General features: G+C 53.5%; 1 protein-coding gene across 1 annotated transcript in view; it reads right to left on the reverse strand.

Annotated features, from left to right (window-relative positions):
- The window catches only part of CACNA1B (calcium voltage-gated channel subunit alpha1 B), a 197,268-nt gene that overhangs the window by 77,061 nt on the left and 92,271 nt on the right, over positions 1–27,936 (reverse strand). The window contains exons 18-20 of the mRNA XM_062206823.1: positions 24,763–24,869; positions 16,289–17,098; positions 15,629–15,846 (exon numbers count right to left, since the gene is read on the reverse strand). Coding sequence (XP_062062807.1) covers positions 15,629–15,846; positions 16,289–17,098; positions 24,763–24,869 — 1,135 coding nt within the window. The remainder of the gene's footprint in view (positions 1–15,628; positions 15,847–16,288; positions 17,099–24,762; positions 24,870–27,936) is intronic.

A 27,936-nucleotide genomic window follows, 5' to 3' on the forward strand; every position in this document is an offset into this window, starting at 1 on the left:
GAGATGAGCTAAGTAGATAGTCACGTTGTAGGCAGCACAGAGATCAGCTAAGTGAGATAGTCACGCTGTAGGCAGCACAGTGTAATCCAGCTAAGTGAGACAGTCAAGTTGTAGGAAGCACAGTGGGAGATGAGCTAAGTGAGACAGTCACGTTGTAGGCAGCACAGCGGGAGATGAGCTAAGTGAGATAGTCACGTTGTAGGCAGCACAGAGATCTGCTAAGTGAGACAGTCATATTGTGGGAAGCACACTGGGAGATCAGCTAAGTGAGACAGTCACGTTGTAGGCAGCACAGCGGGAGATGAGCTAAGTGAGATAGTCACGTTGTAGGCAGCACAGAGATCTGCTAAGTGAGACAGTCATATTGTGGGAAGCACACTGGGAGATCAGCTAAGTGAGACAGTCATGCTGTAGGCAGCACAGCGGGAGATGAACTAAGTGAGATAGTCACATTGTAGGCAGCACAGCGGGAGATGAGCTAAGTGAGACAGTCACGTTGTAGGCAGCACAGAGATCTGCTAAGTGAGATAGTCATATTGTAGGAAGCACACTGGGAGATCAGCTAAGTGAGACAGTCACGTTGTAGGCAGCACAGTGGGAGATGAACTAAGTGAGATAGTCACGTTGTAGGCAGCACAGCGGGAGATGAGCTAAGTGAGACAGTCACGTTGTAGGCAGCACAGAGATCTGCTAAGTGAGATAGTCATATTGTAGGAAGTACACTGGGAGATCAGCTAAGTGAGATAGTCACATTGTAGGCAGCACAGCGGGAGATGAGCTAAGTGAGACAGTCACGCTGTAGGCAGCACAGCGGGAGATGAGCTAAGTAGATAGTCACGTTGTAGGCAGCACAGAGATCTGCTAAGTGAGACATATTGTGGGAAGCACAGTGGAATCCAGCTAAGTGAGATAATTACATTGTAGGAAGCACCACAACACGGACACTGAAATGACCAGAGTTGGGCTGACATCAGAAGAAGCATGAGAGACCACATAAAAGATGCAGGCTCATTCTTCATGTCACAGAAGAGCTGAAACACACACAGCAACATGTAGAAGTAATGTGGAGGCACTGACTGGGGGATTCTAGAATGGCTTCTGACAGCCCTGTGGTTTTTATCAGTAGCTTTCTAATTTTTTTTCAATATTTTTATTTATTTATTTGACAGGCAGAGTTACAGACAGTGAGAGAGAGAGAAAGACAGAGAGAAAGGTTTTCCCTCCGTTGGCTCACTCCCCAAGTGGTCACAATGGCCAGAGCTGCGCCGATCTGAAGCCAGGAGCCAGGTGCTTCCTCCCGGTCTCCCATGCGGGTGCAAGGGCCCAACCACTTGGGCCATCCTCCACTGCCCTCCCGGGCCACAGCAGAGAGCTGGACTGGAAGAGCCAGGACCAGAGCCGGCGCCCATAGGGGATGCTGGCGTGGCAGGCGGAGGATTAACCCAGTGCGCCACAGCACCGGCCCCAGTAGCTTTCTAATTTTTAAACAATGTTTCCATGATGAGCACTTATTACTCTAAAATAAGAAATACTTATTATTTTAGCCGGCGCCGCGGCTCACTAGGCTAATCCTCCGCCTTGCGGCGCCGGCACACCGGGTTCTAGTCCCAGTCGGGGCACCGATCCTGTCCCGGTTGCCCCTCTTCCAGGCCAGCTCTCTGCTGTGGCTAGGGAGTGCAGTGGAGGATGGCCCAAGTCCTTGGGTCCTGCACCCCATGGGAGACCATGAGAAGCACCTGGCTCCTGCCATCGGAACAGCACGGTGCGCCGGCCGCAGCACGCTACCGCGGCGGCCATTGGAGGGTGAACCAACGGCAAAAGGAAGACCTTTCTCTCTGTCTCTCTCTCTCTCACTGTCCACTCTGCCTGTCAAAAAAAAAAAAAAAAAAGAAATACTTATTATTTAAAAAAAACATATATTTTCAGATTCCTCCAGAATAACAATAAAGCAAACTCCAGAACAAGTAAACTGGGGAAAAAAAACAACCAATCTGGACTCCAGGAATTTTGCCTCTCCAAGAGAACAGAACAACATGAGATTCCTTCTGTAAAGTTTATCTACCACCAGAAAACCCCAGAAGACACCAGGACGTCACTGGGAACTGAAAGAACAGAAAAGGGAAAAGGATCAAAATGAAAACTGCAGCAGATGATGGAAATTCTCTGTGGGGAGCAGGCTCTCAAAAGTCGGACATGACAGCAACAAGAACTAAATCCATAAAACAGAAGAGAGGCTAAGCACAGAGGGGACCCAGGAAAGGCACACGACACGTTCCCCAGGCACCACTGGACCCTTCCCAGGCAAGCAGGCTGAGGCTGGCCTGCGCAGGCCCCCTGTGTGAATGAGAACCCAGGGAGGACACCCACATGAACAAACCCCGAGGGGCTACAGTGGTTGCACCTGGGAGCACCCCAGGCTCCTGTAAGAAACAATGTGAGTCCTCTCCATGGCCCCACAGAACCCCACAGATTAGGATGGAACTTAATTCCTAATTCATCAATACATCCACGGTACCATAGAATTTCCCTCCTTTAAGTCCACTTTTAATTCTTATTTGAAAGGAAGTAAGAGAGAGAGGCCCACAGACAAACAGAAAGATCTTCCCTCTGCTGGTCCTCACCCCAGTGTCCATGATGGCCTGTTCTGGGCACTATTCACTCCAGGCCTCCCATGTGGGTGGCAAAGACCCAAGTACTCAAGCTCTCACTGCTGCCTCACGCGACCTGCATTAGCAGGAAATTGGAATCAGGAGCCAGAGGTAGGACTTGAACCCAGGTATTCAGATATGGGATGTAAGCATCTCAATGGCACCTAAGCCACTGGGCCCATTCCCACCTCTTAGACCTCTAGAATGATACTACTCATGTGCATCCTCAGGAGAACTAGAAAAGCAGTCAATTGATTCATTTTCATTCTTGTTATCCCATAAAATCTAGTTGAGAGGATTACGCTTCCACTTGGAAAGCTGGCATCCCATATGGAAGAGCCAGCTTGAGCTCCAGCTGCTCCTACTTCCTGCTAATGTTCTGAGAAAGCACTGGAAGACGATGGCCCAAGTGCTCAGGTCTCTGTCACCCATGTGGGAGACCTGGAAGAAGCCCCTGGCTCCTGGCTTCAACCTGACAGTTTCAGCCACCTGGGGAGTGGACCAGCAGATAGAAGATCTCTCTTTCTCTAACTCTGCCTCTAAAATAAATAAACATTTTAAAAAATAAAAAAAGTCAGGAAAACATAGGACAAGTGAAGTAAAAAAGACAAAGTTTTTAAGATGAAAGAGACACAAACACAAGATCAAAGATGTGCGGTAAAAATCCTGTGATCTTGTACTTTAATTACAAATGAAGAATTCGTGACATTCTCTTAAAAAGAAAAAAGTCCACCAGAAAGCCTGACAGCAATGGCACCCTGCAGCAGGAGCACCCTGGCAGTCTCCGACAGCTATCATCCGAGCAGCCAGGTCACCTGGGGCCAGTCCAGCAGGGGCAGAGTCGGGTGTGACCGGCTGTGCTTCTAGCAGCACCCGAGGGACGGAGCACAGAGGAGAGGTGTGAGGAGGCCACACCAGGGTGCACTGACAGCCCCTGGGGTTCTCAACCAAGCCTGGGGCACAGTGCTGGGCGCTCACTGCCCCACGTTCCCTTCGCTGGCTCAGGGCCACACTGGCGCTACAGATGCCATGTGCTTCCCGTAGCTCCAGTGGCTCAAGGGCAGCTTTTGAGCAGGAGCTGGAGGCCAGGCCCTGGAGAAGGAAGCTCTTTAGGGGCAGTGACAGCGTCCACTATGCAGCTCTTCCTGGGAAAACGGGCAGTTCCAGGTCTGGGGCAGGACAGGTACAAAAAATCCCAGAACCTGTGTCAGAAGGACCCCAAAGGACACCTGTGAGGATCCCACGGCCAAGATGCTGGAAGAATGACAGAATTGCAAATTTACATTTTCAAAACCTGGGTGCAAGGCACCACAATCACTAGAACCACAGGGGTGAACTGTGGAGAACAGATGGCTTAGACTGAGCCCACTGAGCAGTCTTCACACTGCTCACAAACACGACGCGGAGCACACGGAGCTGCCCACCACGGCGCTTGCTAAGGAGCCAAGCCCAGCCTTTTGCAGCCAAGTCTCCAGATGTGAGGTTCACAGGCAGGGTGACTTGGGCCGTGTCCAGCACCGGCTCAGTTCTCTCAAGTACAGTGTGCCCAGCACTATGTGGGCAGAGGCCAGGCATGCCGCCACACACCCCAAAACACACAGGACAGTCCTGGCCACAAAATTTTGACAGCACCAAGGGTCAGGAGTCATGTCATAAGTACACTGGAACAGCCAGCACAGGGGACATAGGAACACACCCAGAATGTGAGAAGATTCCACAGGACAAACAACATGGCCTCTTCAGCTAACACATGCCAGGAAGAAAAGAGAAACCGTTACAAAGAAAAGGGACTCAGACGGATGAAACAAAGTCAGATGAGGAAAAGTGGCTTGGATTCTGAATGACTCAAACAAACCAGGTATAAAGAAGTTGTTTTGAGATGACTGGTAAAACTTCAACTTGGACTAGGGAGCAGCTAACATCAAGGAGTCACCAGCATTGCTAAGTGCAATGATGCATCTCTGGTTTTATTAAACCTTTGCTCAGGAATATTTACTCCGAAGTAAAGTAAAGTAAAGTGAAATGGGAGCGGAGATACATGGCTGACCACCGAGGTTGGGAGATGGAACACGGGGTCTCATCACCCTGAGCCTCGCCTCCCCATCACTGTCAACTTCCCATGATACAAAGGGCTGACAGTGTAGACCAACGCCTGCTTCACAACAGAACAGCTGAAGCAGAGACAGTGTAAGAACTTCTATGTGATGACAGAAACAGCCAGCAAGCTGGAATTCCACAGAAAGTAGAACTGCTTTTCACAAACAATGGCAAATTAGAAACCACTTGCCAAGCACTTATCACCATCAAACTTCACTAAAGAAATTAAGGACAGCTTTCTTCAAGCAGAGGGAGGATGATCTGCAATACAGGAGTGATGAAATAAGAGAAGGAATAATGAAATCAATAGAAATCTGTAGAAAATACCCATTCCACAGAGAAAGCTCTGCCACCCAGAAATTCTTGACTTAAATAAGAAATCAAAGCAAAACTTGGAAGAAATGATGTCTAAGAAACAGCATTTCTAAACTTGTAGTATAAAACTAAAATAACTCCTGGAGGGAAGCATAAGCCTTAAATGTAGCTGCAAGACAGAAGAGCCACAGCCAGGAGAAAGCATTTCACAACAGAGAGGGAAAAGTAAAGAAGTGGGTAAGATAAAGATACAACAGGGCCAGTGCCGCGGCTCACTAGGCTAATCCTCCGCTTTGCGGCGCCGGCACACTGGGTTCTAGTTCCGGTTGGGGCTCTGGATTCTGTCCCGGTTGCCCCTCTTCCAGTCCAGCTCTCTGCTGTGGCCCGGGAAGGCAGTGGAGGATGGCCCAAATGCTTGGGCCCTGCACGCGCATGGGAGACCAGGAGAAGCACCTGGCTCCTGCCTTCAGATCAGTGCGGTGCGCCAGCCACAGCGCGCTGGCCGCGGCAGCCATTGGAGGGTGAACCAACGGCAAAAGGAAGACCTTTCTCTCTTTCTCTCTCTCTCACTGTCCACTCTGCCTGTCAAAAAAAAAAAAAAAAAAAAAAAAAGAGAGAGAGAGAGAGAGAGATACAACAGGAAGACTTTCAAGAAAGACCATGACAATGACTTTAATAGATTATCTTAGTAGACAAAGTGCTAGAAGGCACAGGTATTAGAAAGTGAAGTGTGGGGTAGGCGTTCTGCCTGATGGTTGAGACGCCCGCGCCGCAGACTGGAGAACTCTGGGGTGAGTCCTGGCTCAGCCCTTGACCCAACTTCGGCCAGTGCAGACCTGGGAGGCAGCGACGCTGGCTCACCTACCTGGGTCCTTGCCACCTACACTGCAGAGCCACATGGAGCTCCTGGCCCCTGACTTTGGCTCCCTGGCCTTTGTGGACATTTGGGGGATAAACTGATGGATGGGAGCTCTCCCTACATCTTTCTCTATAAATCTGTCTGTCTCTCAAATTTTTTTTAATGTAAAAGTAGCCCTAAGTACAAATGCAGCAGAGGCTACCAAGGTTCTAAGGGGCTGTTCTCTCTTACAATAGACCACTTAAATTAAATTTCTCTGAATAAGCCATACAGTAAGCAAGCAGAGAGCAAAACTCACCACAGTCCACAAGTGCAGCCTATGGGAGACAAAACTATGAAACTGAACTAAAGAGGAGAGTGAGAACATAAGCATGTGAGACCCACAGGGCCAGGCAGAGACGAGGTGAGGTGCTGGGGATGGAGAGGGTCTGCCTGCGCCAGAGAGGGGTGCAGGCAGAGAGACTCCGCACACCCTGGGGTTGAGACACACGGGAGTGCCTGGTCTAGGCTCTCAAAGGACGGGAAAGTGCATGGCCTGGAGGTGGCTTCTGGAAGGAAGGAGGGTGCGGGCTGATGTCGAGATGCAGGTGGCAGAGGCCAAGGGCGCTAACGGAGCAGCGCGTGCACTGGACCCCTCTCCTCAAAGAAACTGGGTTTCACTGCAGTAATAGAAGCAGAAAGCCAAGGAGCTCCCCAACCCCTTTCCATGCACCACAAACATTAATTGGTCCAAGAAAATTGAACACACTTTTATCATTATCTGAAAAAGGAACTCCAAGTCCACGCAAAGCTTCTCTAAGAAGAAAACAGAAGGTAAAGGTGAAAACTTTTCTACATGTAAAAACACTTCACAAAAAACAACTGCAAAGCAGGGAAAAAGAAACCCAGCTTCCCACACGGATTCAACACAATTAACCATTCAGTTGCTAATAAGGAAAAATGTCACAAATCAGATTCCAATGCTCAAATTAAAACTGGATGAGTGACTAGGAGATGTGAGCGCTGGCCAAACTTGTGAGAGGACCTAAAGGGAAAGACACAGAGTCCGAGGGGGAACAGGTGGACGGACCACTGGAGGGACAGGAAAGGAAGGAGACAGGTGTGAAATGAGTGGAGGGAAAAACTAAGGAGTGAGTTTCAAAAAGGCTTAGAAAGAAATCACGCGGAACACAAGCATAGCAGACATCTGTACAACTGGAATGTCTAAGACACACACACACACACACACAATGTAACAGATCCATTAGAACTATATTTCCAGAAATCTTCCCTGAAATCAAATAACATCCATCATTTGATTTTTGACAAACGCACCAAAGTGATTCAATGAATGAAGTACGTTCTTTTCAGCAGATGGCAGTGGGGTGACCAGACATCCCCAGGGGATGGAGAACCTTGACCCTTCCCTCACACACGAATGAACGTTCACTCTGGAAAGACAGAGCAGAAAGGCTTCTCCCACCAACCACATACCTGCAACCTCGGGACACCACATGCGAGGCCAGTACAGGAAGGTTCTGGAAGGTAGGACGCAGGCAATGGACTGTCCAGGGGCCCTGAGCGCCGAGGAACAAGGCACTGTATGTTTTTTCTGGATTTTCTTTTATGCTTTGTACATCCCAGAATTGTAAGAGAAGTCAGCAATCCAGAAATGCCAAAAGGTACAGATTCTAAAATGTCCAAGAAAAACCTGGCTCCTCCCTAGGCAAAGGGCAGTCTCTTAAGACAGAAATAATCCCAGACAACTGCTCCACTGTGGCCAAAAACCACAGAAAAAAACCAAGGGTTTGATCCCATTGCTACTGGCAGATGCTGCATTGAGAACCCAGACTTCCGTCCTCACTGCTGCCATGACATCAGAGAGAGCCTGGGGGGTGCCAGGGACTCACCCTCACCCTGTGGTAATGAGACCCACCGCTCGGCAGCCCAGGAGAGACAACACGGCAGGCTGGGATCCTGAGTGTCACTCAGCACTCACCAGGCACTCCCTGCCCGCTCGGCTCTCGACAGTGAGTTGTAATGGAAAGCCAGGCTCTGACCACCACTTGGAGGCACCAAGGTGAACTTGTTGTTAGTGGCAGCCACGTGGAGAGCAGGGACAAGGAAACTCCCACCACTGCCAGCCACGACAGCAGGAATGGAGGCCTGGTGGGGAATGGGGACGCCCACTCAGGCCAGGAGTAATGAGATCAGGTGAAGAACCTGGCTTTCTCCTGCACCTGCCGGCAAAGAGGCAACTCCTAACCCTGCTCCTGCCAGAGTGGCGTCACAGCCCACAGCTGAAACCGAAGACCTCAAAAACACTCAGAAGCCACAACATAACCCAAAGCATCTATGTTTCAATCAAAAGTCGTTCATCACACCAAGAATCAGGAAGATCGCAACTTGAATGTGAAAAAACAATCAATAAACACCAGGATAATACAGACATTAGAATTACCTGACAAAGAATTTAAAGCACATATCATAAGCACGCTCCACAGAGAATCAGAAACACACTTGAAACAAATGCAACATGGAAAGTCTCAGCAAAGAGAAGATGTAAAGAACCAAATGAAAACTTCAGAACTGAAATTAAAAATCCAGTGGATGGCCCCAACAGTTGAGGGAACAGAGGAAAAACCAGTGACCTGGAAGACAGCACGTCAGAAATGACCCAATCCCAGCAACAGAGAGAAAACAGACTGAACAGGCGCCAGGCGCTAACAAGATGCAACGTTTATGTCCCCAGAGTCCTGGAAGGAGAATGAGGCAGAGTGATGGACAAAATGTTCCCAAACTTGGCGAAAGACATAAACCTTCAGATTCAAGAGGCTGAACAAACCCAAACAGGATCAACATAAAGAAATCCATGCCAAAACACATTGTAACCAAACTTCTGAAATAAAAAACAAAGAAAAAATCTGGAAAGCAGTGAGAGAGAAACATCTTACCTATAGGAAGGAAACAATTCGAATGACAGTAGATTTCTCATCAGAAACCAGGGAGGTCAGAAGGAAGAGGCACACGTTTTTCAAGTGCTGAAAAAAAAAGAACTGTCAACCCAGAATGCTATACCCAGCGGAAACATCCTCAGGAGCCAGGGAAAACCAAGACATTCTCAGATGAAGGAAAACCTCAGAGAATTTGCCACCTGCAGACCTACCCCACAAGAACAACTGAAGAAGATCCTCCAGAGTCAACCACGAGAGAAGAAACACGGGAAAATAAGGAAGAAGAAAGACACCAGGAGTAACAACGTGGGCAAACGTGGCACACTCTCCTTCTCCCTCTGAGGTTTCTAAACTGCTTGGCAGTTGAAGCAAAAATTATAACACACACTGGTGCAGTCCTGAATGGATGCATAGGAAGTATTTACAAAAATCCTACTACAAATGGGGCAGAGAAAGAGCATAAAGAGAGGCAAAGCTTTTACACTGAACTTAAACTGGCGAAATGCTATCACCAGTAAGCTGGAGTAAGTTTTATCATGCCGACGGCACCACCCACACATCTGTATGAAAGACACACTCAGAATACAACAGAGGTGGGCAGCAGTACAGCATCCCCTCCCACACAGCCTGGTTCAATTCTCAGCCACCTCCTGCTAACGTACACCCTGGGAGGCAGCAGGTGACAACTCAAGGACTTGGGTCCCTGCCTCCCATGTGGGAGACCCAGACTGAAGTTCTGGGCTCCTTGCTTCAGCATGGCACATGGGCTGTTGCAGGCATTGGGGAGTGAACCAGCAGAGGGAAGAGCTCTCTGACTTTGCCTTTCAAATAAAATAAATAAATAATTTACAAAATGCTATAGATACAGCAAAGAATAATTCTAAAATATGTTCAAATAACCCACAGGAACACAGGAAAAAGAAACCAGAGAAATGAAAAACAGAGAGAACAAACAGATTAAGCCCTAATATAACAGTAATTACATTAAATGTAAATGATCTTAAAACGCCAAATAAAAGAAAGTGACAGTAAATTAAAAACATGACTAAACTATATATGCTGTCTACAAGGAATTTACTTAAAATCTGTAAGGCTAGATGACAAGTAAAAAGATGAAAAATGCCTCTCATGCAAATCCCGATCCAAAGGAAGCAAGAGCAGATTTATCAAGGTGAGGCCGACTGTGGGTCACAGAAAACTACCAGGTGCAGAGGAGGCCACCACACAGTTACAAAAGGCACAACCTACCAACAGCTTATGAATTCAGTATTTCTCTGACACCAGAACCAGACACACAGTACAACAAGGAAAATTACAGATCAATACCCCTAACGAAGTACTAGCAGATACAGCTCAGCAAGAGAGAGAGATCATTACACACAACAGCTAGGGAGGTTTACCTCAGGGATGCAAGACTAGCTCAGCATCCGAAAGTTAATCAACATAAATTAACTAACATATTAACAGAGGACCACATGATCACACCAATTCACGCAGAAAGTCACTGGGCAAAATTCAGTACCTACTCAGGACAAAAACTCCCAACAAAGGTGAATGGAGAGAAACCTCAACGTGAGCCGAGTATCTACCACAGCCAACCAAACAAAGCAACACCAAGAGCTCAGAGCTGACGCCACTCTAGGCAGTGACAGGCTGAACGCAGGACATGCCAGTAACCAGAGGAAGGCACCCGTTCCGTCCTCCCCAAGGCTCCTTGGCACTGTGCAGAAGCCATGGGCAAGACAGCAGGAGCAGCAGGTGCCCCCACCCTGGAGAACGGCACTGCTCAAAGCAGGGGCCCTGTGCCACAACACAAGCCAAAACCCACAACTGTTTTTTTTTTTTTAAGATTTATTTATTTATTTGAAAGTCAGAGTTACACAGAGAGAAAAGGAGAGGCAGAGAGAGAAAGAGGTCTTCCATCTGCTGGTTTATTCCCCAGATGGCCGCAACGGCCAGAACTACACTGAACCGAAGCCAGGAACCAGGAGCTTTCCCTGGGTCCCCATGCGGGTTCAGGAGCCCAAGGACTTGGGCCATCTTCTACTGCCATCCCAGGCCATAGCAGAGAGCTGGATCAGAAGCGGAGCAGCTAGGACTCAAACCGGCGCCCATATGGGATGCCGGCACTGCAAGCAGAAGCTTTACCCACTACACTACAGCACTGGCCCCCACAACTGCTTTTAAAATTGATAAAAATCACGATACCAAGTGGCAGAATCTATAGGCTACGATTAAATTAGTAATCGAGGGATTTATAGCCTTACAGAGCATACAGTAAAAATCAAAGAATAAAACGGCCAACTAAAGAAGCCAGAAAAGCAACAACAAAGGAAAATAATGAGGAAAAAATAAAGATAAAATTATAAAGTAATAGTTTTTAAAACAAAAGTACAGGGGCTGGCACCATAGCAAAGTAGGTCAAGCCTCCATCTGTGGTGCCTGCATCCCATATGGGTGGTAGTTCGAATCCCGAATCCTGACTGCTCCACTTCTGATCCAGCTCCCTGCTGATGGCCTTGGAAAGCAATGGTAGATGGCCCAAATGCTTGGGCCCGAGACCACGTGGGAGACTCAGAAGAAGCTCCTGGCTCCTGGCTTCAATCAGCCCAGCTCTGGCCGTCACAGCCATTTGGGGTGTGAACCAGCAGATGGATGATATATATATATATATATATCTGTCTCTCCCAATCTCTGTCTCTAACTCTGCCTCTCAAATAAATAAATAAATCTTAAAAAAAAAAAAAAAAACCTACGGAAGTAATAAGCACATTAAAATGCTAGCTTTCTTTTCATGAAAACAAAAAACAAAAACCCACTAACTAATCACAAAGAAAAAGAAAAACACAAAAATACACAAGATAAAAAAATTATGAGGGGCCGGCGCTGTGGTGCAGTGGGTAAAGCTGCCACCTGCAGTGCCGGCATCCCATATGGGCGCCAGTTCGAGTCCCTGCTGTTCCTCTTCCAATCCAGCTCTCTGCTATGGCCTGGGAAAGCAGTAGAAGATGGCCCAAGTCCTTGGGCCCCTGCACCCGCATGGGAGACCTGGAAGAAGCTCCTGGCTCTTGGCTTCGGATAGGCACAGCTACAGCTGTTGCAGCCATTTGGGGAGTGAACCAGCGATGGAAGACCTCTCTCTCTCTCTCTCTCTCTCTCTCTCTCTGCCTCTGCCTCTCTGTAACTCTGACTTTCAAATAAATAAATAAATCTTTTTAAAAAATTATGAGAGAAACAAGTATAAAACAAGAGGGAAATTTAAAAAAAAATAAACTTAAGCACTCCTTTGTGTGTCTGTATAAGTAAATGGAAAGATCTAGATGAAACAGATAATTTCTAAGGAAAATGTAATTTACCAAGCTCATCTTCAGAGATAACAACCATTGAGAGCCAAGTAAACAGAGAGGCAGAGATGCTGCCAAGGAAGTGGTCTACAAAGGAACACAGCACATAGGCAACTCCTAGAGAGAATCGCGACACTGCTGAAGCAAGGCATCCCCGAGATTCCTGAGCCACCGCAGAAGACAGCAAGATAACTTTCCAGTTCCTTCCACCAGCGGTGGATCCACAACCACAGAACTGCTCCTCACTCACATTTCCCCATCAGTGCCTCTCAGCTTCATGATGTTCACTCTCCAGGAAAACTTCCCCCTCTCCTCCCACCCCTCCAATGCTGTTGGATATTTTGGCTGGTATTATTTAGGAAAAAATGCATGCATCCCCAGAACTCCTAGTCACGTTTCAAATAAAGCAATGTGGGTGACAGCTCTAGGGTGAGATTCTGCACCATTGGTCGATGCTTCTCAGAGCGCGAGGCACCAAGGTTCCACACAGGAGGCGCCCGGAGCAGTTGCCTGTGCATGCTGCTTTCACTGGGCAATCAGACAGCAACACTTCACACCCCAATGCCAGAGCCTGCTGCTTCTCAGCCTCTAATGGTGCCTTAGCTGTACTTCAGGAAGCTGGCTGGTGGCTTTGCACTGACATGTAATGCATTACAGTTTTTTTACCATTTAAAATGATGGGAAATGGGGCTACCAAGTACGACATTCGATTTCAAGGATGGAGCAGTGAAGCTCATGATGCTTGGACACAGTTAAGAAAGCTACAGAACACATCTCACTTCAAAGTACCAACCAAAAATTGCACATCGAGTATGACACAGAATCCAACAGCACTTTAAAAAATAAATCCAGGAGAGCTCTACTTTAACAGGGAAGAGACAGCTTCACAGCAGGAAGCTGGTCACAATACGTCCCATATTTAAGGAGAAAACACATATGGATACCGAGAAAACCTCCAGCAAAATTAAGCTTCTCCTAATAAAAATGCTGACTGAAATGGGAACTAACGGGAACCAAAATGTGATTTCTCACACACACACAGGCACACATCACTCAAGCCCAGATCCAGAGGCTCCCACTGCCACCTTTGTTACTGGTGGTATATCATACAGCAAAACCAAACAAAAAACCACAGTGAGAGCTCTGAGACTTGGAAAAAAGAGAACTATGTTTGTGCAAGTTTTGATAATATAAGTGGAGAACACAAAGAGAATCAATGCTAAAACTAAGACACAATGTGATAATTCAGAAAAGTAACAAGATACACAAGGAACACACCAGAGTCCACAGCAGGGCGTCTGTTTTTAGAAGCAGTGAAAATGGGCAGATGAGGCTTAGCATCAGGGTCACAATCGCAGGAAGAGAATGGGAGGAGATATTGCAAAACACATGTGTGACAGAAGACTGGTACGCAGCATACCACAGAACTCCCACAACACAGCAGGCAGAAGACAAACAGGCAAAAGACCCAAACAGGAACCGCAGCATGGGAGACACCTACGTGGCAGTTAAGTGTCAAGACAACACTCAGTGTCTTGGGAGAGTACTCCAGGGAGATCATCGAAGACCAGATTAAACAATGAGCACAAAACATTCTGAAATGCAGGCATGGTTTTCTCACAATAAGCATTTTCTGTGAACTTTTTGAAGATCCCTCAGGCTCAAGCAGTTGCAAACTAAAACCATGTGATATCACTACACACTTAATTAGAACGGCTAAAACCCAAAACACTGACAGCAGCCAGAGCTATTGATGTGAAACAACAGGAACTCCCATTCACTGTCAGAGGACACACAAAGTGGGACAGTCACTCTGGAACAGTCTGGTGGCTTCACAACAGTGAGCAACAGCCTCACACAACACAGCCGTCACGGGCTTCTCATAACAGTGAGCAACAACCTCACATAGCCGTCAGGGGCTTCTCACAACAGAACACAGCCTCACACAGCCGTCAGGGGCTTCTCACAACAGAACACAGCCTCACACAACACAGCCATCACTGGTTCCTCACAACAGTGAGCACAGCCTCACACAGCCGTCAGGGGCTTCTCACAACAGTGAGCAACAGCCTCACACAGCCGTCAGGGGCTTCTCACAACAGTGAGCGCAGCCTCACACAACACAGCCATCACTGGTTCCTCACAACAGTGAGCACAGCCTCACACAGCCGTCACAGGCTTCTCACAACAGTGAGCACAGCCTCACACAACACAGCCGGCATGGGTTCGGTGTTTACTCAAGTGAGATGAAAGCTACATTTACACAAAAACCTAAACATGAGTATTTATAGCAGCCTATTCAAAATTGCCCAACACCGACAGTAACCACAATGTCCTCCCACAGGAGAATGGAGAAACAGACTATGGAGATTGCCAAAGGAATGAGCTAACAAGCCACAAAGACATGGGGGAAGCTTAAGTGCACAAAGCCAATCAGAAACACTGCAACCACATAGTACAAAGACCCCTGGTCACCAGCAAGCTCATGGCAAGAGAGGGGCGGGAGGGCCACATCTGGACCTGGTGGACAGAAACCAGGTGCAGCCTGAAGCTAATCCAGAGTGCATCAGACAAGATGACAGCAAGGTAAAGACTCACTTGTGCCCACAGAAGTCAAAGAATGGACTGGAACAGCCTTCTTCCGAGGGGGATGGGGGGAGGCTGAGCAGCTGGAGCCCACTTATCTTCACTGCTATGCCTGGGACCAGACACAGGTTTACAGGCCCTGGGTGAGAGCATCCCAGCAAGACAGAACCGGTGCCTGCCTGTGGCGGCACCTGACTGAGCTCACCTGGCCACTCTACCTTAAATGCTTGGCAATCCCCGTTTCTGGTGTCTCCCTGCTCCCCAGGGATGTTTTCTCTGTATTCAAGGCAGGATCCCCACCGTGAGGGCCTGTGCCTGACACCTGCAGGTGCTCCCTGCTGGACTGGAGCCCACCTGCAGTCGGCTGGCCTCGAAGGAACACAGGAGCAGGTGAGGGGAAGAAAGCAGGCAGCTGAGCCCAAGGCCTGGGGGCCGGCAGGGGTGTGGTGGTGACACACTGGCATCGGCAGATGGGAAGATGACCACTGAGAGCCTCCTCCGCCTCCTCCCCCACGCACCCTTGATCCCATCCAGGCTGTGGCCAGCGTCCCCAGCAGCACGCGAGCATGCAGAGCTGTGGCTGTTGTTCTGCCGCCTGTTCCCTGGCAGGGCTGGCTTCCTGCACTGTGTCACGCAATGCCCGGCACTTCCTGGGCCACTCACAACTATTTCTGTGAGGGAAGAGGCTGGAGCTTGACCTCTGGCTGCCTCCGGGGTACTAAAAAGCAGAGGGACATCCAGGGACAGACATCGACAGCAAAAATCAAGTCACAGAAGTGAGCTGGGTCCCCACGCAGCAGAGGGGAGGGGTTGGAGGAGGGCCCTGTCCAGGCACAGGATACTCACTGGGCACTACCGTGGTCTCCCCGGGGGGGCCAGTCAGCGTCACAGGGATGTGCACGGTGGTGCTGGTGTCTGGGGGCTGACTACCCATGCGGGTGACGTTCCGCTGGTTGTCCGCATCCTCCGGCTGCTCCTCCACCTTCTGCAGACAGGTGCTGGGCAGCGTATGCACAGCGCCCACTCCCAGCATGCCGATGGCCTCCAGGTCACAGGGCAGCTCCCTGCAACCGAGAAAGCACTTCACAGACTGACCACCCAGGCTGCCGTCCAGTCTGCAGACCCGGCTCCTCACACCTCTGCCCACCTCCTCCTGCTCCAGCCCCTCTTGTGGTTTGTATTACTGCACACACAAGACTGTGTGGTGGGGCAGAACGAAGGAGCCACCCCAGCCTCTGCACACACAGATGGCTCTGGGCAGGCTGATCCTGAGGGTGGCCTCCATTGCATGAGCTACAGCTGGCTGCCTGCAGGCAGGCAGGGCTCAAGCCCTACTGCAGTCGGAACACAGCCCGATCGGTGCCGAGTGGCCTCACGCTCTCGCTCTTACCCCAGGGCCACTGCATTCTTCCCCACCAGCGGTAACCACTGCCCACTGAGGCCCCTCTCTGCAACCCGACGCAGGCTCGCCTAGCCCCCGCCTAACCTCGCCCCGAGCCTCCTCACTTGGGCTGGTGGTTCCGAGCCTCCTTGTCCTTCTCAGCCTCTGCGGCCTCGCCCCCCTTCTCGGCAGCCTCCTTGTCCTCCGCGGCCTCCTGGGCGGGCGGCGCCTTGTGCCGAGCCCGGTGCCGCCGCGCAGGCTCCTCGCTGCTCTCAGCCTCCCGGGGGCATGCCCGGGGGCCCGTGCGGTGCCGTGCGCGCCGCTCGCCCCTGGCCCCGGACGCTGGACCCTCCTTGCCCAGGTCGGGCGCGTGCCGGTGCGCACGGTGGCGGCGGGGCTCCCTCTCGGCCGCCTCCTCCGGTGACCCGCGCCTGTGGTGGCGCCGACCACCTTCAGGACACGAGCCACGGCCGCGATCGCTGCGCACCTCCGGGGCGCCCGGGGCCTCCTTGCTGCGGCTGCGGCGGGGCCGCCCCCGCTCCTCGCGAGGCCCCAGCTCCCCGCCCTCTGCCCTCAGAGCGTCGGCTCTGTCCTGTTCCCCCGCTGAGGGGACCGTGGCGGGAGCCTTGTCCTTGTCTCGGTGCCGGTGATGCCTGCGTGGCGGGTCCGCACCCTCGGGGGCCTCCGAGCCATCCGGCCGGGCCTTCCCGCCCGGGGGGCCCCGCGGAGCGTCGCGGCCAGGCTCAACCACCAGCGGCCGGTCCAGGTGCGTCTTCACGTCAGGCCGCAGGTGGCGCGCGGTGGCGTAGCGCAGCCGCTCCTCGGGGTCCATCTCGCTGTACAGCGCCTCGCAGCTGGCCCTCAGGTTCTGCAGCCGCAGCTGGCTGGCTCGCTGCTCCCACACCGAGCGCGCTTTGGCCGAGTTCTGCTGCCTGCTGCGGGGAGACTGGCGTGAGTACCTCGCACCGCCCACTCTGGCTCCCGGGGCCCCCGTGGATGGACACACGGCAATGGACGGATGGCGAGGGGGCAGGAGGAAGGCAAGGAGGCAGGGTGGTCAGAGCCCTCAGGACACCTCCGGAGTCCATGCGGGAGATCTGAGAGAACAGAACTCATCAATGGCCCCATGGCAGCCTTGGGACTCAGCAGGCCGTGAGACCTGTCTGGAGAACCCTCCCAGGACTGAGGCCGCTCTCCAACAGGTGGCCAGCAGCCCAAGGCCAAAGGGTATGGGGCAGTGGGAAAGCTGGGTTCCAGCAAGAGTGGACAGATGGGCTTCCAGGGCAGGTGAGCTGCACCCAGGGAGGCCAACAAGGGGAGAGGTGAGGAGCATCACCCAAATGGGCAGGGCTGATGGCCCCCGAGGGGTCAGGGGGCCCCCATCCAGAGTGAGAGTAGAGCAGCCCCAGGAGGGGCCACATCCCCACTGCCTCTCCCAGGAGCAAAGCCACCAGTAAGAAGGAGAAAGGGCTGTTTACGAGCGAGCCCAAGAAGAGGCAGGTGCTGACCTAGAGCAGATAGTAGTGCCCAAGAGACCATCTCACCCTCCTAGGAGCAAACACAGAGCCTCAGCTGCTTCCCCAGAGACTCAGTCCCGGCTGGGCAGCAGCCACTCAGCTCAATGACCAGGAGCCCAGAAGTCAGGTCTGGGAAACCCCCTCCCATGGTCCTAGTGTCCTCTCCTTTGGCTCCAGGGATAGCCCCTCTTTCCACTTGGGGCAGAGCTGGAACCCGGCCTTCAGGACCCCTAGCACAAGGGGTGGCTGGTGGTCTAGGCTGGGCTGGTGTTGCCCAGGCCACCGAAGGCCCCAGTCTGACCTCCGAGCCTCTATTTCCAGCACCATGTGTAGGGCCCCACAGCCAGGGTGCATCCCGGGCTCTCTGCCCAACAGGAACACTACAGTAGGCAGCCCCAGCCCCACTTCCACCAAGCAAAAGCCTCATCTGAGGCCAGAGCCTCCATTCCTCAGCCTCTGAGCCTCCTGAGCAGCCTTGGCAGTGGCAGCGGCACCACTAGCAATGGTGGTGTAGGCACCCTGATCACTGCACAGTGCTCCTGGCTCAGCGCCCACCTCGTCCAGCCCTTACAGCCTCCCTAAGAATCAGGTGCTACTCCTGTCCCCAAGTCACAGATGAACCCAGAGACAGGACGTGGCCTGCCCAGGGCCTGTGAGCACTGATGGAGCCAGGACCAGACGTGCACAAGGGCTAAAGGAGAAAAGTCTCTAGAGAAGACCTTGGCTTCAGCAAGACCCCAGCAGCGCCAAAAGCACAAAGTGCAGCTGCGACCTGCAGATGCCCAGGCCAGAAACTGGAAGAAACAGAGGCCACAGGGTGAGGGGAGACCCAGTCCCGTGCTAGCTGGGCCAGGACAACAGACATCAAACCCCATCCCACTGCAGGACAAGTCTGGGCTGCAGTGTGGGAGCCAGCTCCAGGCAGTGCTTCACAAGTGTGGTAGCGGAACAGCACAGTGTTGGTCCCTTCGGCTGGGGGCTCAGGCAAGTGAGGGCAGAGTGGCCTGCAGACCCTGACCCGTCTCCCCTGATGTGTTGAAGCTGAGCTGCCACAGATTCACAGCCACCCCACGCCAGCACCAGAGGCGAGGGCCCAACGCTTGGTGCTGTGTGATGAGAACGGAAGACGGCCATGTAGGAATTCACCAAGGCAGGAGCTCTGTGAGGGCTGACAGCCACTCACCACCACCGGCTTCTGCATCACAGCCCAAGATGGGCCTGGACTGAGCCACCTGGTCAGCAGGGCAGCAGCCCACTCAGATGAAGCCACACACTGTGGGGAGAACATCACAGTTCTTTCAGAAGACAGGTGATGAAGGGGAGGGACATGCACAGCGGCTGCTGGCTCAGCATCTGTCCACACAGGCAGGAGCGGACTCTCAGGTGCAGGAAGGGTCCAGCTGCCTGCTGGACTGAGGGCCTGGGGCTGGGAGGCCATCACAAGGGCCCAAGGAGGAGCACAACCCTGAGTGGCCTGCAAAGGGGCCACTGCCCACTTCCACATCAGCCCCTCCGCACTCTGCCTGCTCCTTCTGGGCCTGTCACTCTGAGCCCTAACATAACCAGATGCCAGCAGCCCAGCTGCACTCCTGCCTGGATGCATCCCCCAGCCTCTGAGTCTGCCTGCCAGGCCTCTCTTCCTTGTTGGTGTCAGCCTGCACCTGCTCTGGACACTGTATGGAGGGTTAGTCTCACTGAGAATGAGAGAGCCCCACCACTCTCCGCTCCCCATGCAGTGTGGCTGGGGACCGTCACCCAGACAAAGCCCTTAACTACAGGGCTTTTGAAGGAGTCCCATGGTGGAGCCACCACTGTGACATCCTGACCCTGGCCTACAGGACAGAGCACCCACACCCAGGCTGGGCACTCTGCGTGGCTGCAGGACATATCAGGAGCCACGAGGGTCTCTGCTGCTCGTGCTGACACATGAGGCAGCCTGGGGTGACACCCCCAGGTGGGTCATTCAGTGTGCGGCCAGCTGTCAGGGCCCCTGTAGCACCTACGGAAAGACTGAGCCCAGCAAGGAGGGAGCACAGGAGTGGGGCAAACAGGAGCTCACCGTCCTCAGGATGCAGGGGCACCTGTGTCACCACCTCCATCCAGCTGACCCAACTGTGCCCGACCACTTCAAGGACTCGCTCGCTGGCAGAGCGTGACCTCAGCTTCAAGAGGAGGCCCCTGGGGACAGACCACCCAGGAGCACTGCCCAGGAAACACTGCTCCAGGAGAGGCCAGTCGGTCAGGCTCGTCTCACCTCCAGGAGAGCCAGCCTAGGGTGTCTGTGGCTCCTCTGTGGGCTCTGTCCAAACAGCGGCTCTGCCCTGATAGAACAAGGACTCGCTGAGAGCCACAGATGTCAGGGTGGCTGGGAGGACCAGGAGCGTGGCCAAGGAGCCCCCACAAAACACTCTGCGCCACCTTTGCTCATAGGAGCCCATGACACACTCGAGACACTGAAGTGATTGTGCACGGACAGACAGCAGACAAGAGGAGGGACAGGAGGGGCTGGGCTCAGGGAGGGCTGAGCTGGTGGGCAGGACATGGGCCTGCTGGGGAGCCTGCCCACCACTCCCTGCCTGGGCACAAGGCTTGCCCAAGCTGCCCCAGGAAGCGAATGCTCAAGGTGGGAAAGCAGAGTCGGAGGTGGGGGGAGGTGTGTGCATGTAGCAGTCATGGAGCCACAGATGGATTATCGTAGCAGAGCGACTCACGGTGAATTTACGCTGGAGACAGATGAGCTGCGAGATACAGTACCTCGAGTTTGCTTTACAAAACTGCACATGCAAAAAACAAAACAAAACAGAAGTGAGAAGACCAGAAAGAAAGTCCCGAGAGACACTCCATGCAGGCACAGGCTGCGGTGTGCACCTTCAGAGACCTCGGGGCAAAAGAGAAATTGAGAACCAATCCCACATGTGAAGAAAAGTGAAACCAAGGTGAACACAGAAACCCCATAATGGCTGCAAGACGAGAAGCTGTTATCTTGGAGACCGTAGCCATTGCTCAGTGCACAGTACCCTAGAGAACAGCAGGGTTAGAAAGACTCTGCACCCTTTTCCTATAACCCCAGAGCCCAGGCAGGCTGATCATGTAGTCTGCTGGCCTCGCAGTGGAGCACAGCAGGCTAGCAGGGGGCTGGGAGCCATACTCGTGACAGTGCTGGACCCCGGTGCCCTGCCTGCCTGCCTTCCCACTGTAACCCAAGAGTTTCTAGTCAGCCAGGATCCCCACAGTGGCCAGTCCGGCTCCAGCACCAGCTGACCTTCCCTATGGGTGCAACTGCATTCCAAATGACACCCTAGAAGCTCTTCCAAACACAGCAGAAAAGAACCCAAGGATCTCTTTATGGCTGTTTCCCTTTCCAGTAACTTTCCTGGCAGGGCCAGTTGAGTTTCCAGTGTATCCTTGTCAAGGGTAAGGTCACTGCAACTTCCTGTGCACTCAGCAGCTCACCTGCCCTCAGGCCCTGGGTGCAGACAGGGTGTGTTTTGTGAGAGTTGAGTGTGAGACTGTCAGTAGCTGTGAGCACACATGTGTGAATGTGTGTGAATGTGTGAGCACACGTGTCTCTGAGACTGTATAAGCACACGTGAATGTGTGAGACTGTCAGTGGCTATGGGCACACATGTGTGAATGTGTGTATGTGTGATACTGTGAATGTAAATTGTGTGTGAGACTGAGTGGGAGTGAATGTGATAGTGTGACAGTGTGAATACCAGTGTGAGCACATGTGAGCACATGTGTGAATGTGTGACAGTGCATGGGATTCTGAATGCAAATTGTGTGTGAGACTGAGTGGGAGTGAATGTGATAGTGTGACAGTGTGAATACCAGTGTGAGCACATGTGAGCAAGTACATGAACATTAGAGTGTGAGCACATGTGTGAATGTGTGACAGTGCATGGGATTCTGAATGCAAATTGTGTGTGAGACTGAGTGAATGCAGTAGTGTGAGTGTGAATGTACAAGCACATGGGACTGCCTGCATGTGAAACACAGAGTGTGACAGCATGTGATGTGCATGTGAGCACAAATGAGAGGGAGTGTGTGAACATGAGAGCATGCATGTGCATATAAGAGTATGTGTGTAAACACACGTGAAAGACTGAACACGTGTGTGAATGTGAGGGCACCAGGGTATGGGTTTGTGTGTGCAGTAACAGCATGTGTGTGAACACGTGTGTGAATGTGGGAGCATGAGTGCATGTGTGGTGACTGTGTGAACACATGTGAGCACATGGGATAGACTGAGCACATGTGTGTGAATGTGGGAGCATGATTGCATGTGTGGTGACTGTGTGTGAACATATGTGAGCACATGTGATAGACTGAGCACATGTGTGAATGTGTGAGCACCAGGGCATGTGTGTGTGTGCCGTGACAACATATGTGTGAATACATGTGAGCACATGTGAGACTGAGCACATGTGTGAATGTGGGAGCATGAGTGCATGCATGTGCATGTGTGGTGAGGGTGTGAGAACATGTGTGTGTGGACACATGTGAGCACATGTAAGAGATGGAGCACACATCTGTGAATGTGAGAGCTCAAGTGCATACATGTGCATATGTGGTGAGAGTGTGTGTGTGAGCACATGTGAGTGTCAGGGAGTATGTGAACGTAAAAGCATGAATGCGTGCATGTATGTGTGGTGAGAGCATGTGCATGTGTGTGAGCACATGTGAGTGTCAGGGACTGTGTGAACATGACAGCATGAGTGCATTGTGTGCATGTATGGTGAGAGCATGTGTGTGAGCACATGTGTCAGAGAGTGTGTGAACATGACAGCACAAGTGCATGTGTGTGTGTGGTGACAGTGTGTGCATGGGTGTGTGACATGTGTCAGGGAGTATGTAAATGTGAGAGTACAAGTGCATGTGTGTGCATGTGTGGCAACAGCGTGAGTGCCAGTGTTCAGAAGTCTAGCTGGGGATGGGGGTGATACTGCCAAGAGAACCAGGAAGACGGCTCAGGCTTGGGTCCCTTCCCTCCCAGGGGCTGAAGGCAGTCCCAGTCTCAGAGGGTCTCCCAGGAGCCTTGGGGCACCTCTGTGTGGGGTCCCACCCCCAACGTGTCAGTGAGACAAGCACCCCTGAGGGCCTCTCAGATGCAGAAGGCTGCAGTGGTGCTCCCACTCCACACCATGTGACTCAGCTGCAGGACACAAGCGTAGGGACACAGGCAGATGGCCTTCTACATCCACCACTCACACACACTGAGGCCAAACCACTCCCCAGAGGCTGGTACCCATGGGGTCTGTGGTCAAGTCAGAATGACACTTCATTTGACAGGTGTGCTGAGGATAGGGGCCCAGAGCTGCCTCTCAGGCAGAGTAGGACCCACCACGGGCCTGCGTCTGCTCCCCCTTCCTGGATGTGAAGCTGTGACATGGGGCCCAGAGCTGCCTTTGGGCCCCCAGGAGAAAAGAAGCACCTTTCCCACTTGGCAACTCTGTGGGGCTCAGGCCCACGTGGGTGTCCCGTGCAGCCCGTAGGAGAAGAGCCAGCGTGGCACCCTCATGTCCTGAAAGCAATCCAGCAACATCCGAGCGGACAGGAGCGGTGGCAGAGAAAAGTCTAGATCCTTGTGGACCTGACACACTTCCCAGGGCCTTGGCACCCTCCTCTCCAAGGTCTCAGGCCCAGATGGGAGTGGACCTTACCCCCACTCCCGAGGAACAGGCAGCCGTGGCAGGCAGCTGGGGCTGAAGTTCCACACGGGAACTCCAGGAGGCCACACAAGGCCAGGGGCTGAACAAGCAAAATGTCATCCCCACCGGCTCTACTACAGATCTCTACCAACCTGCAGGCCCACAAGGAAGGGTGAGGGTGAGCCAGGCGACCAAACTACACCCACCAAGTAACCAGCCACGCAGTTGAACTGAGCACAGTGAAATGACCACAGCAGCCGAGCCAACTCTATGCCCATACCCAGCCAGGCTCTCTGCAGGGAGCTGCACCCTCTTCTGGCTGCTTCTCCCTCAAAAGCCAGCCCTTTCTCCTTGACATGGAGACAAGATTCCCCTGGTGACACACACCTGCACATGCTCACACAGGTGCCCACTTGCACACTCACACTGCACACACTCACAAATGCACACACACACTCAGGGACACTACTCACACAGGCACACTGCACACACTCATGCAGGCATAAATATACACACACACAAACTCGACTCTGTATGCTCACACAGGCACACTGCACATGCTCACATGTGTACACACAGGCACTCAGACATGCTGCATGCTCACACATGCACCCCCCCACACACACAGTACTTCATGCAGCACACTTGTCCTCCTGCCCACAAATCTACTCGCAGTGCAGACACAGGTCACCACAGATGTGCTTCTGGCATGCCTGGCACCTGGTCACAGAAAGGAAGAGTGGCCAGCTACAAAGCCAGGGGCCAGATGATCAGCATGGCACAGGAGTGTGGGAGTGGGCGTGCAGCCAGACACAGCCAGCAGCTCCAGAGCCAGACTCAGCCTGCCCAGTGGGCAAGTTCCCAGTAGGCACTTCTGCTGAGCAGGCCATGGGCTAGTCTCTGTCCCTCCTTCCCCAGGCGCCGATGTCCCCCTGCCCACTGCAGCCACGGCCATGGGCTGAGTTCTCTGGGCCCTCTAAAGTCTCTAACCCTTCAACTGTGCACCTGCAGTGTGCTGGAGGCCCAGAAACAACAGGCAGGCCAGGGCCCCACACACTTCCTCATCACAGAAGCCCCTACCCTCTGTCCAAGAACCAAACCCCTACAGAGGCCACATGGAGGCTGAGGGACCCCCTAGAATCTCTGTTTACAAAACATTTCTGAAAGGCTGTGTGCAAAATCAACACGCTGACTCCTTTCCCTGGGTGTCACCCAGGCACGGCTGGGGGTGGCCTGGAGCTGCCCTGCATCTGTCCAGGCACGTGCAACATGAGGGCTGCCCCCAGCCACACCATCCTTTCAGACTGTGAGGGGCCATGGGGCCAGGTCCCTCACAGCTGCTCCAGGGCATGGGCTGTGTCCTCATGAGGCGCGGCCGAGGCAGGCCTCTGCCAGGGGCCTCTGCTGCCCACAACCACCCCAGGAGCTTACGCAGCAATGGAGATGTTCGCAGCAGACATGGGGCTGACTTCAGCCACTTCCTTGGCCTTCTGCAAGGCGAGTTTCTGATTGGCTGCTTCTTCCATCTCCTCTTCATCCTGTTTCAACACAAGAAGAGTGTCCCCCTGCATGCTGGGCCACTACACTGCCATCAGCCCTTCCTCCCGGGCCTGTGTCCCTACTGCCTTCTGCACAGAGGGGCCAGGCAGCCAGCCCCCGTGTCAGCACTCACCCACGACTTAGCACTGATCACCCACTCCACACGAGCTCTCAGGACCCTCAGGGTCCCCTTCTCTACGTCTGTGGCTTGGAGGTGACCACCCCCAGGGTTCCCCCTCAGCACCCTCTGGCTTGCACCACCTCCCAGGACGCTCACAAGCTGATGATCTGTGCTGGCACCCAGGCACCCAGCTGCCACCTGAACTTCTCTGTTCATTTGACCCATGAAAACACACACCTGTGCATCCTTTCAGCCCACCTGCCCTCCCAGGAGCACTTGTGTTGCTTGGATGAAGGTAGCCTTTCCTGCAGAGCCATGAATGGAGTTGAGGGGCACCACCTGTGGCCAGGTGTCACCAGGCTTACGACAGGTGGACCACATGCTGCAGGGATGGGCAGGTGCACCTGGGGCAGGAAATGGACTCCCAGAAAGACCTTCTCGCCCTGACCCCAAGTCACAAAACAATGGTAACATGCTCTGCTCCTGGACTCTGGATGGGCAGCTCACGCAGACACAACCTCCAGGCCACCACTGCTCCCTGGACCTTGTGTCCCCCAGGTTCTCCCAAATGTCCTGGGACCTGCTTTCAGAGGCACAATAATTGCAACGTGCACATCCCCTGCTTGCGGCCTGCAAATCCTCTGTGGAGAAACCGTCAAGCTCAGACCCAGAAAGGAGACCAGGCTGGACCCCCAGGACCAGCCTCACCCAGGCCCCTCCAGAGCTGGACCCTGGTTGACAGCTCTCTGGGCAGTCGGAAATCTCCCGAGAGTGTTCTGAAGTCACCAGAATGATGTGTAAACAAATCCCGCTTGAGAGAACACACGATGCCCTGTCTGGGGAAACAGAGGCAGCAGGAGCCATGTCCTGTCCTTTAGGGCTCTTGCCAGCACAGCCCCACAGCCAGACACGGACCTTCCCAAAGCAGGCAAGTTCCTGACTCCAGGGCTGCACCTTAGGAGTGTGGGGAGGACACAGTGCATCCTCAGGGGACTGGGGGGGGGACACACTGTGTCCTCTGGGGGGGTCAGTGTCCTTGGGGGGACACTGTGTCCTCAGGGGGGTGGGGGGAACACTGTGTCCTTAAGGGAGTGGGAGGCACACTGTATCCTCAGGGGAGTGGGGGGGCACACTGCGTCCTCAGGGGAGTGGGGGGGGGGCACACTGTGTCCTCAGGGGAGTGGGGGGGCACACTGTGTCCTTAAGGGAGTGGGAGGCACACTGTATCCTCAGGGGAGTGGGGGGCACACTGAGTCCTCAGGGGAGTGGGGGGGCACACTGTGTCCTCAGGGGAGTGGGGACACACTGTGTCCTCAGGGGAGTGTGTAGGGGGACACTGCGTCCTCAGAGGAGTGGGGACACACTGCATCCTCAGGGGAGTGGGGGAGCACACTGTGTCCTCAGGGGAGTGGGAGGCACACTGAGTCCTCAGGGGAGTGGGGGGCACACTGCGTCCTCAGGGAAGTGGGGGGCACACTGTGTCCTCAGGGGAGTAGGGGACACACTGTGTCCTCAAAGGAGTGGGGGACACACTGCATCCTCAGGAGAGTGGGGGAACACTCTGTCCTCAGGGGAGTGGGGGGGACACTGTATCCTCAAGGGAGTGGGGGGCACACTGCGTCCTCAGGGGAGTGGGGGGGACACTGCGTCCTCAGGGGAGTGGGGGGGAACACTGTGTCCTCAAGGGAGTGGGGGGCACACTGAGTCCTCAGGGGAGTGGGGGGCACACTGCGTCCTCAGGGGAGTGGGGGGACACTGCGTCCTCAGGGGAGTGGGGGGACACTGCGTCCTCAGGGGAGTGGGGGAACACTCCGTCCTCAGGGGAGTGGGGGGCACACTGTGTCCTCAGGGGAGTGGGGGGACACTGCGTCCTCAGGGGAGTGGGGGGCACACTGTGTCCTCAGGGGAGTGGGGGGCACACTGTGTCCTCAAGGGAGTGGGGGACACACTGCATCCTCAGGGGAGTGTGTAGGGGGACACTGTGTCGTCAGGGGAGTGGGGGGAACACTGTGTCCTCAGGGGAGTGTGTAGGGGGACACTGTGTCCTCAGGGGAGTGGGGGACACACTGTGTCCTCAGAGGAGTGGGGACACACTGCATCCTCAGGAGAGTGGGGGAACACTGTGTCCTCAGGGGAGTGGGGGGCACACTGCGTCCTCAGGGGACTGGGGGACACACTGTGTCCTCAGGGGAGTAGGGGGCACACTGCGTCCTCAGGGGAGTGGGGGAACACTCCGTCCTCAGGGGAGTGGGGGGGGACACTCTGTGTCCTTAGCGTCCTCAGACTCACCACTGGCCCTGGACAACAAGTGTCCACTCCACCCCAAGTTCCTCAATCCTGGAAACTCTGACAGTAAAGTAAGCTCCGTGGGTGCACAGTCCCCCATCCCAGGCAGTTGGGCCAAAGGCACCAAACACTCCCAGACGAGACACAGTGTCAGCCCGGGAGGACAACAGCAACAGGCTGGCCGGTGGCACTCCTGAGTCCTCAGAAGGCAGGAGCCAATTGAGGAAGGGGTCAGACGCACAGGCATGGCCGCGGCCCAGGCCTGAGGTGTGGGAGCAGGAGAGCTGGGCAGAGGCAAAGGGATGCTCAAGTGGCATGCTCTGTCAGATGCACACCTACCAGTGCACGTCTGCAGAGAGGGTTCCCGAACTGCCCTCCTCAGTCCCACAATGGGGAAGGTGTTCAGGAGCAGGCCCCATGGGACTGCCATGACTGAGCTGTGTCTGCTCAGGTATCACAGGGGCAGGCAGGTGTCAATGCTGTCCAGTGATGGAACACAGAGGGACGCACACTGAGGTATCACGGGGCACACACACACACACAAACACATGCCTGAAGCATGGAGCATCACACAGGGCACCTGCAGCAGGGCACAGCCAGCCCAGACAGCGTCCTGCACACAGGAGGCTGAAGCTAAGACAGCGGGTGGCCTGGCCAAG

The sequence above is a fragment of the Lepus europaeus genome, chromosome 12, assembly GCF_033115175.1.
Source record: "Lepus europaeus isolate LE1 chromosome 12, mLepTim1.pri, whole genome shotgun sequence".
In the NCBI taxonomy this organism is placed as follows: Eukaryota; Metazoa; Chordata; class Mammalia; order Lagomorpha; family Leporidae; genus Lepus; species Lepus europaeus.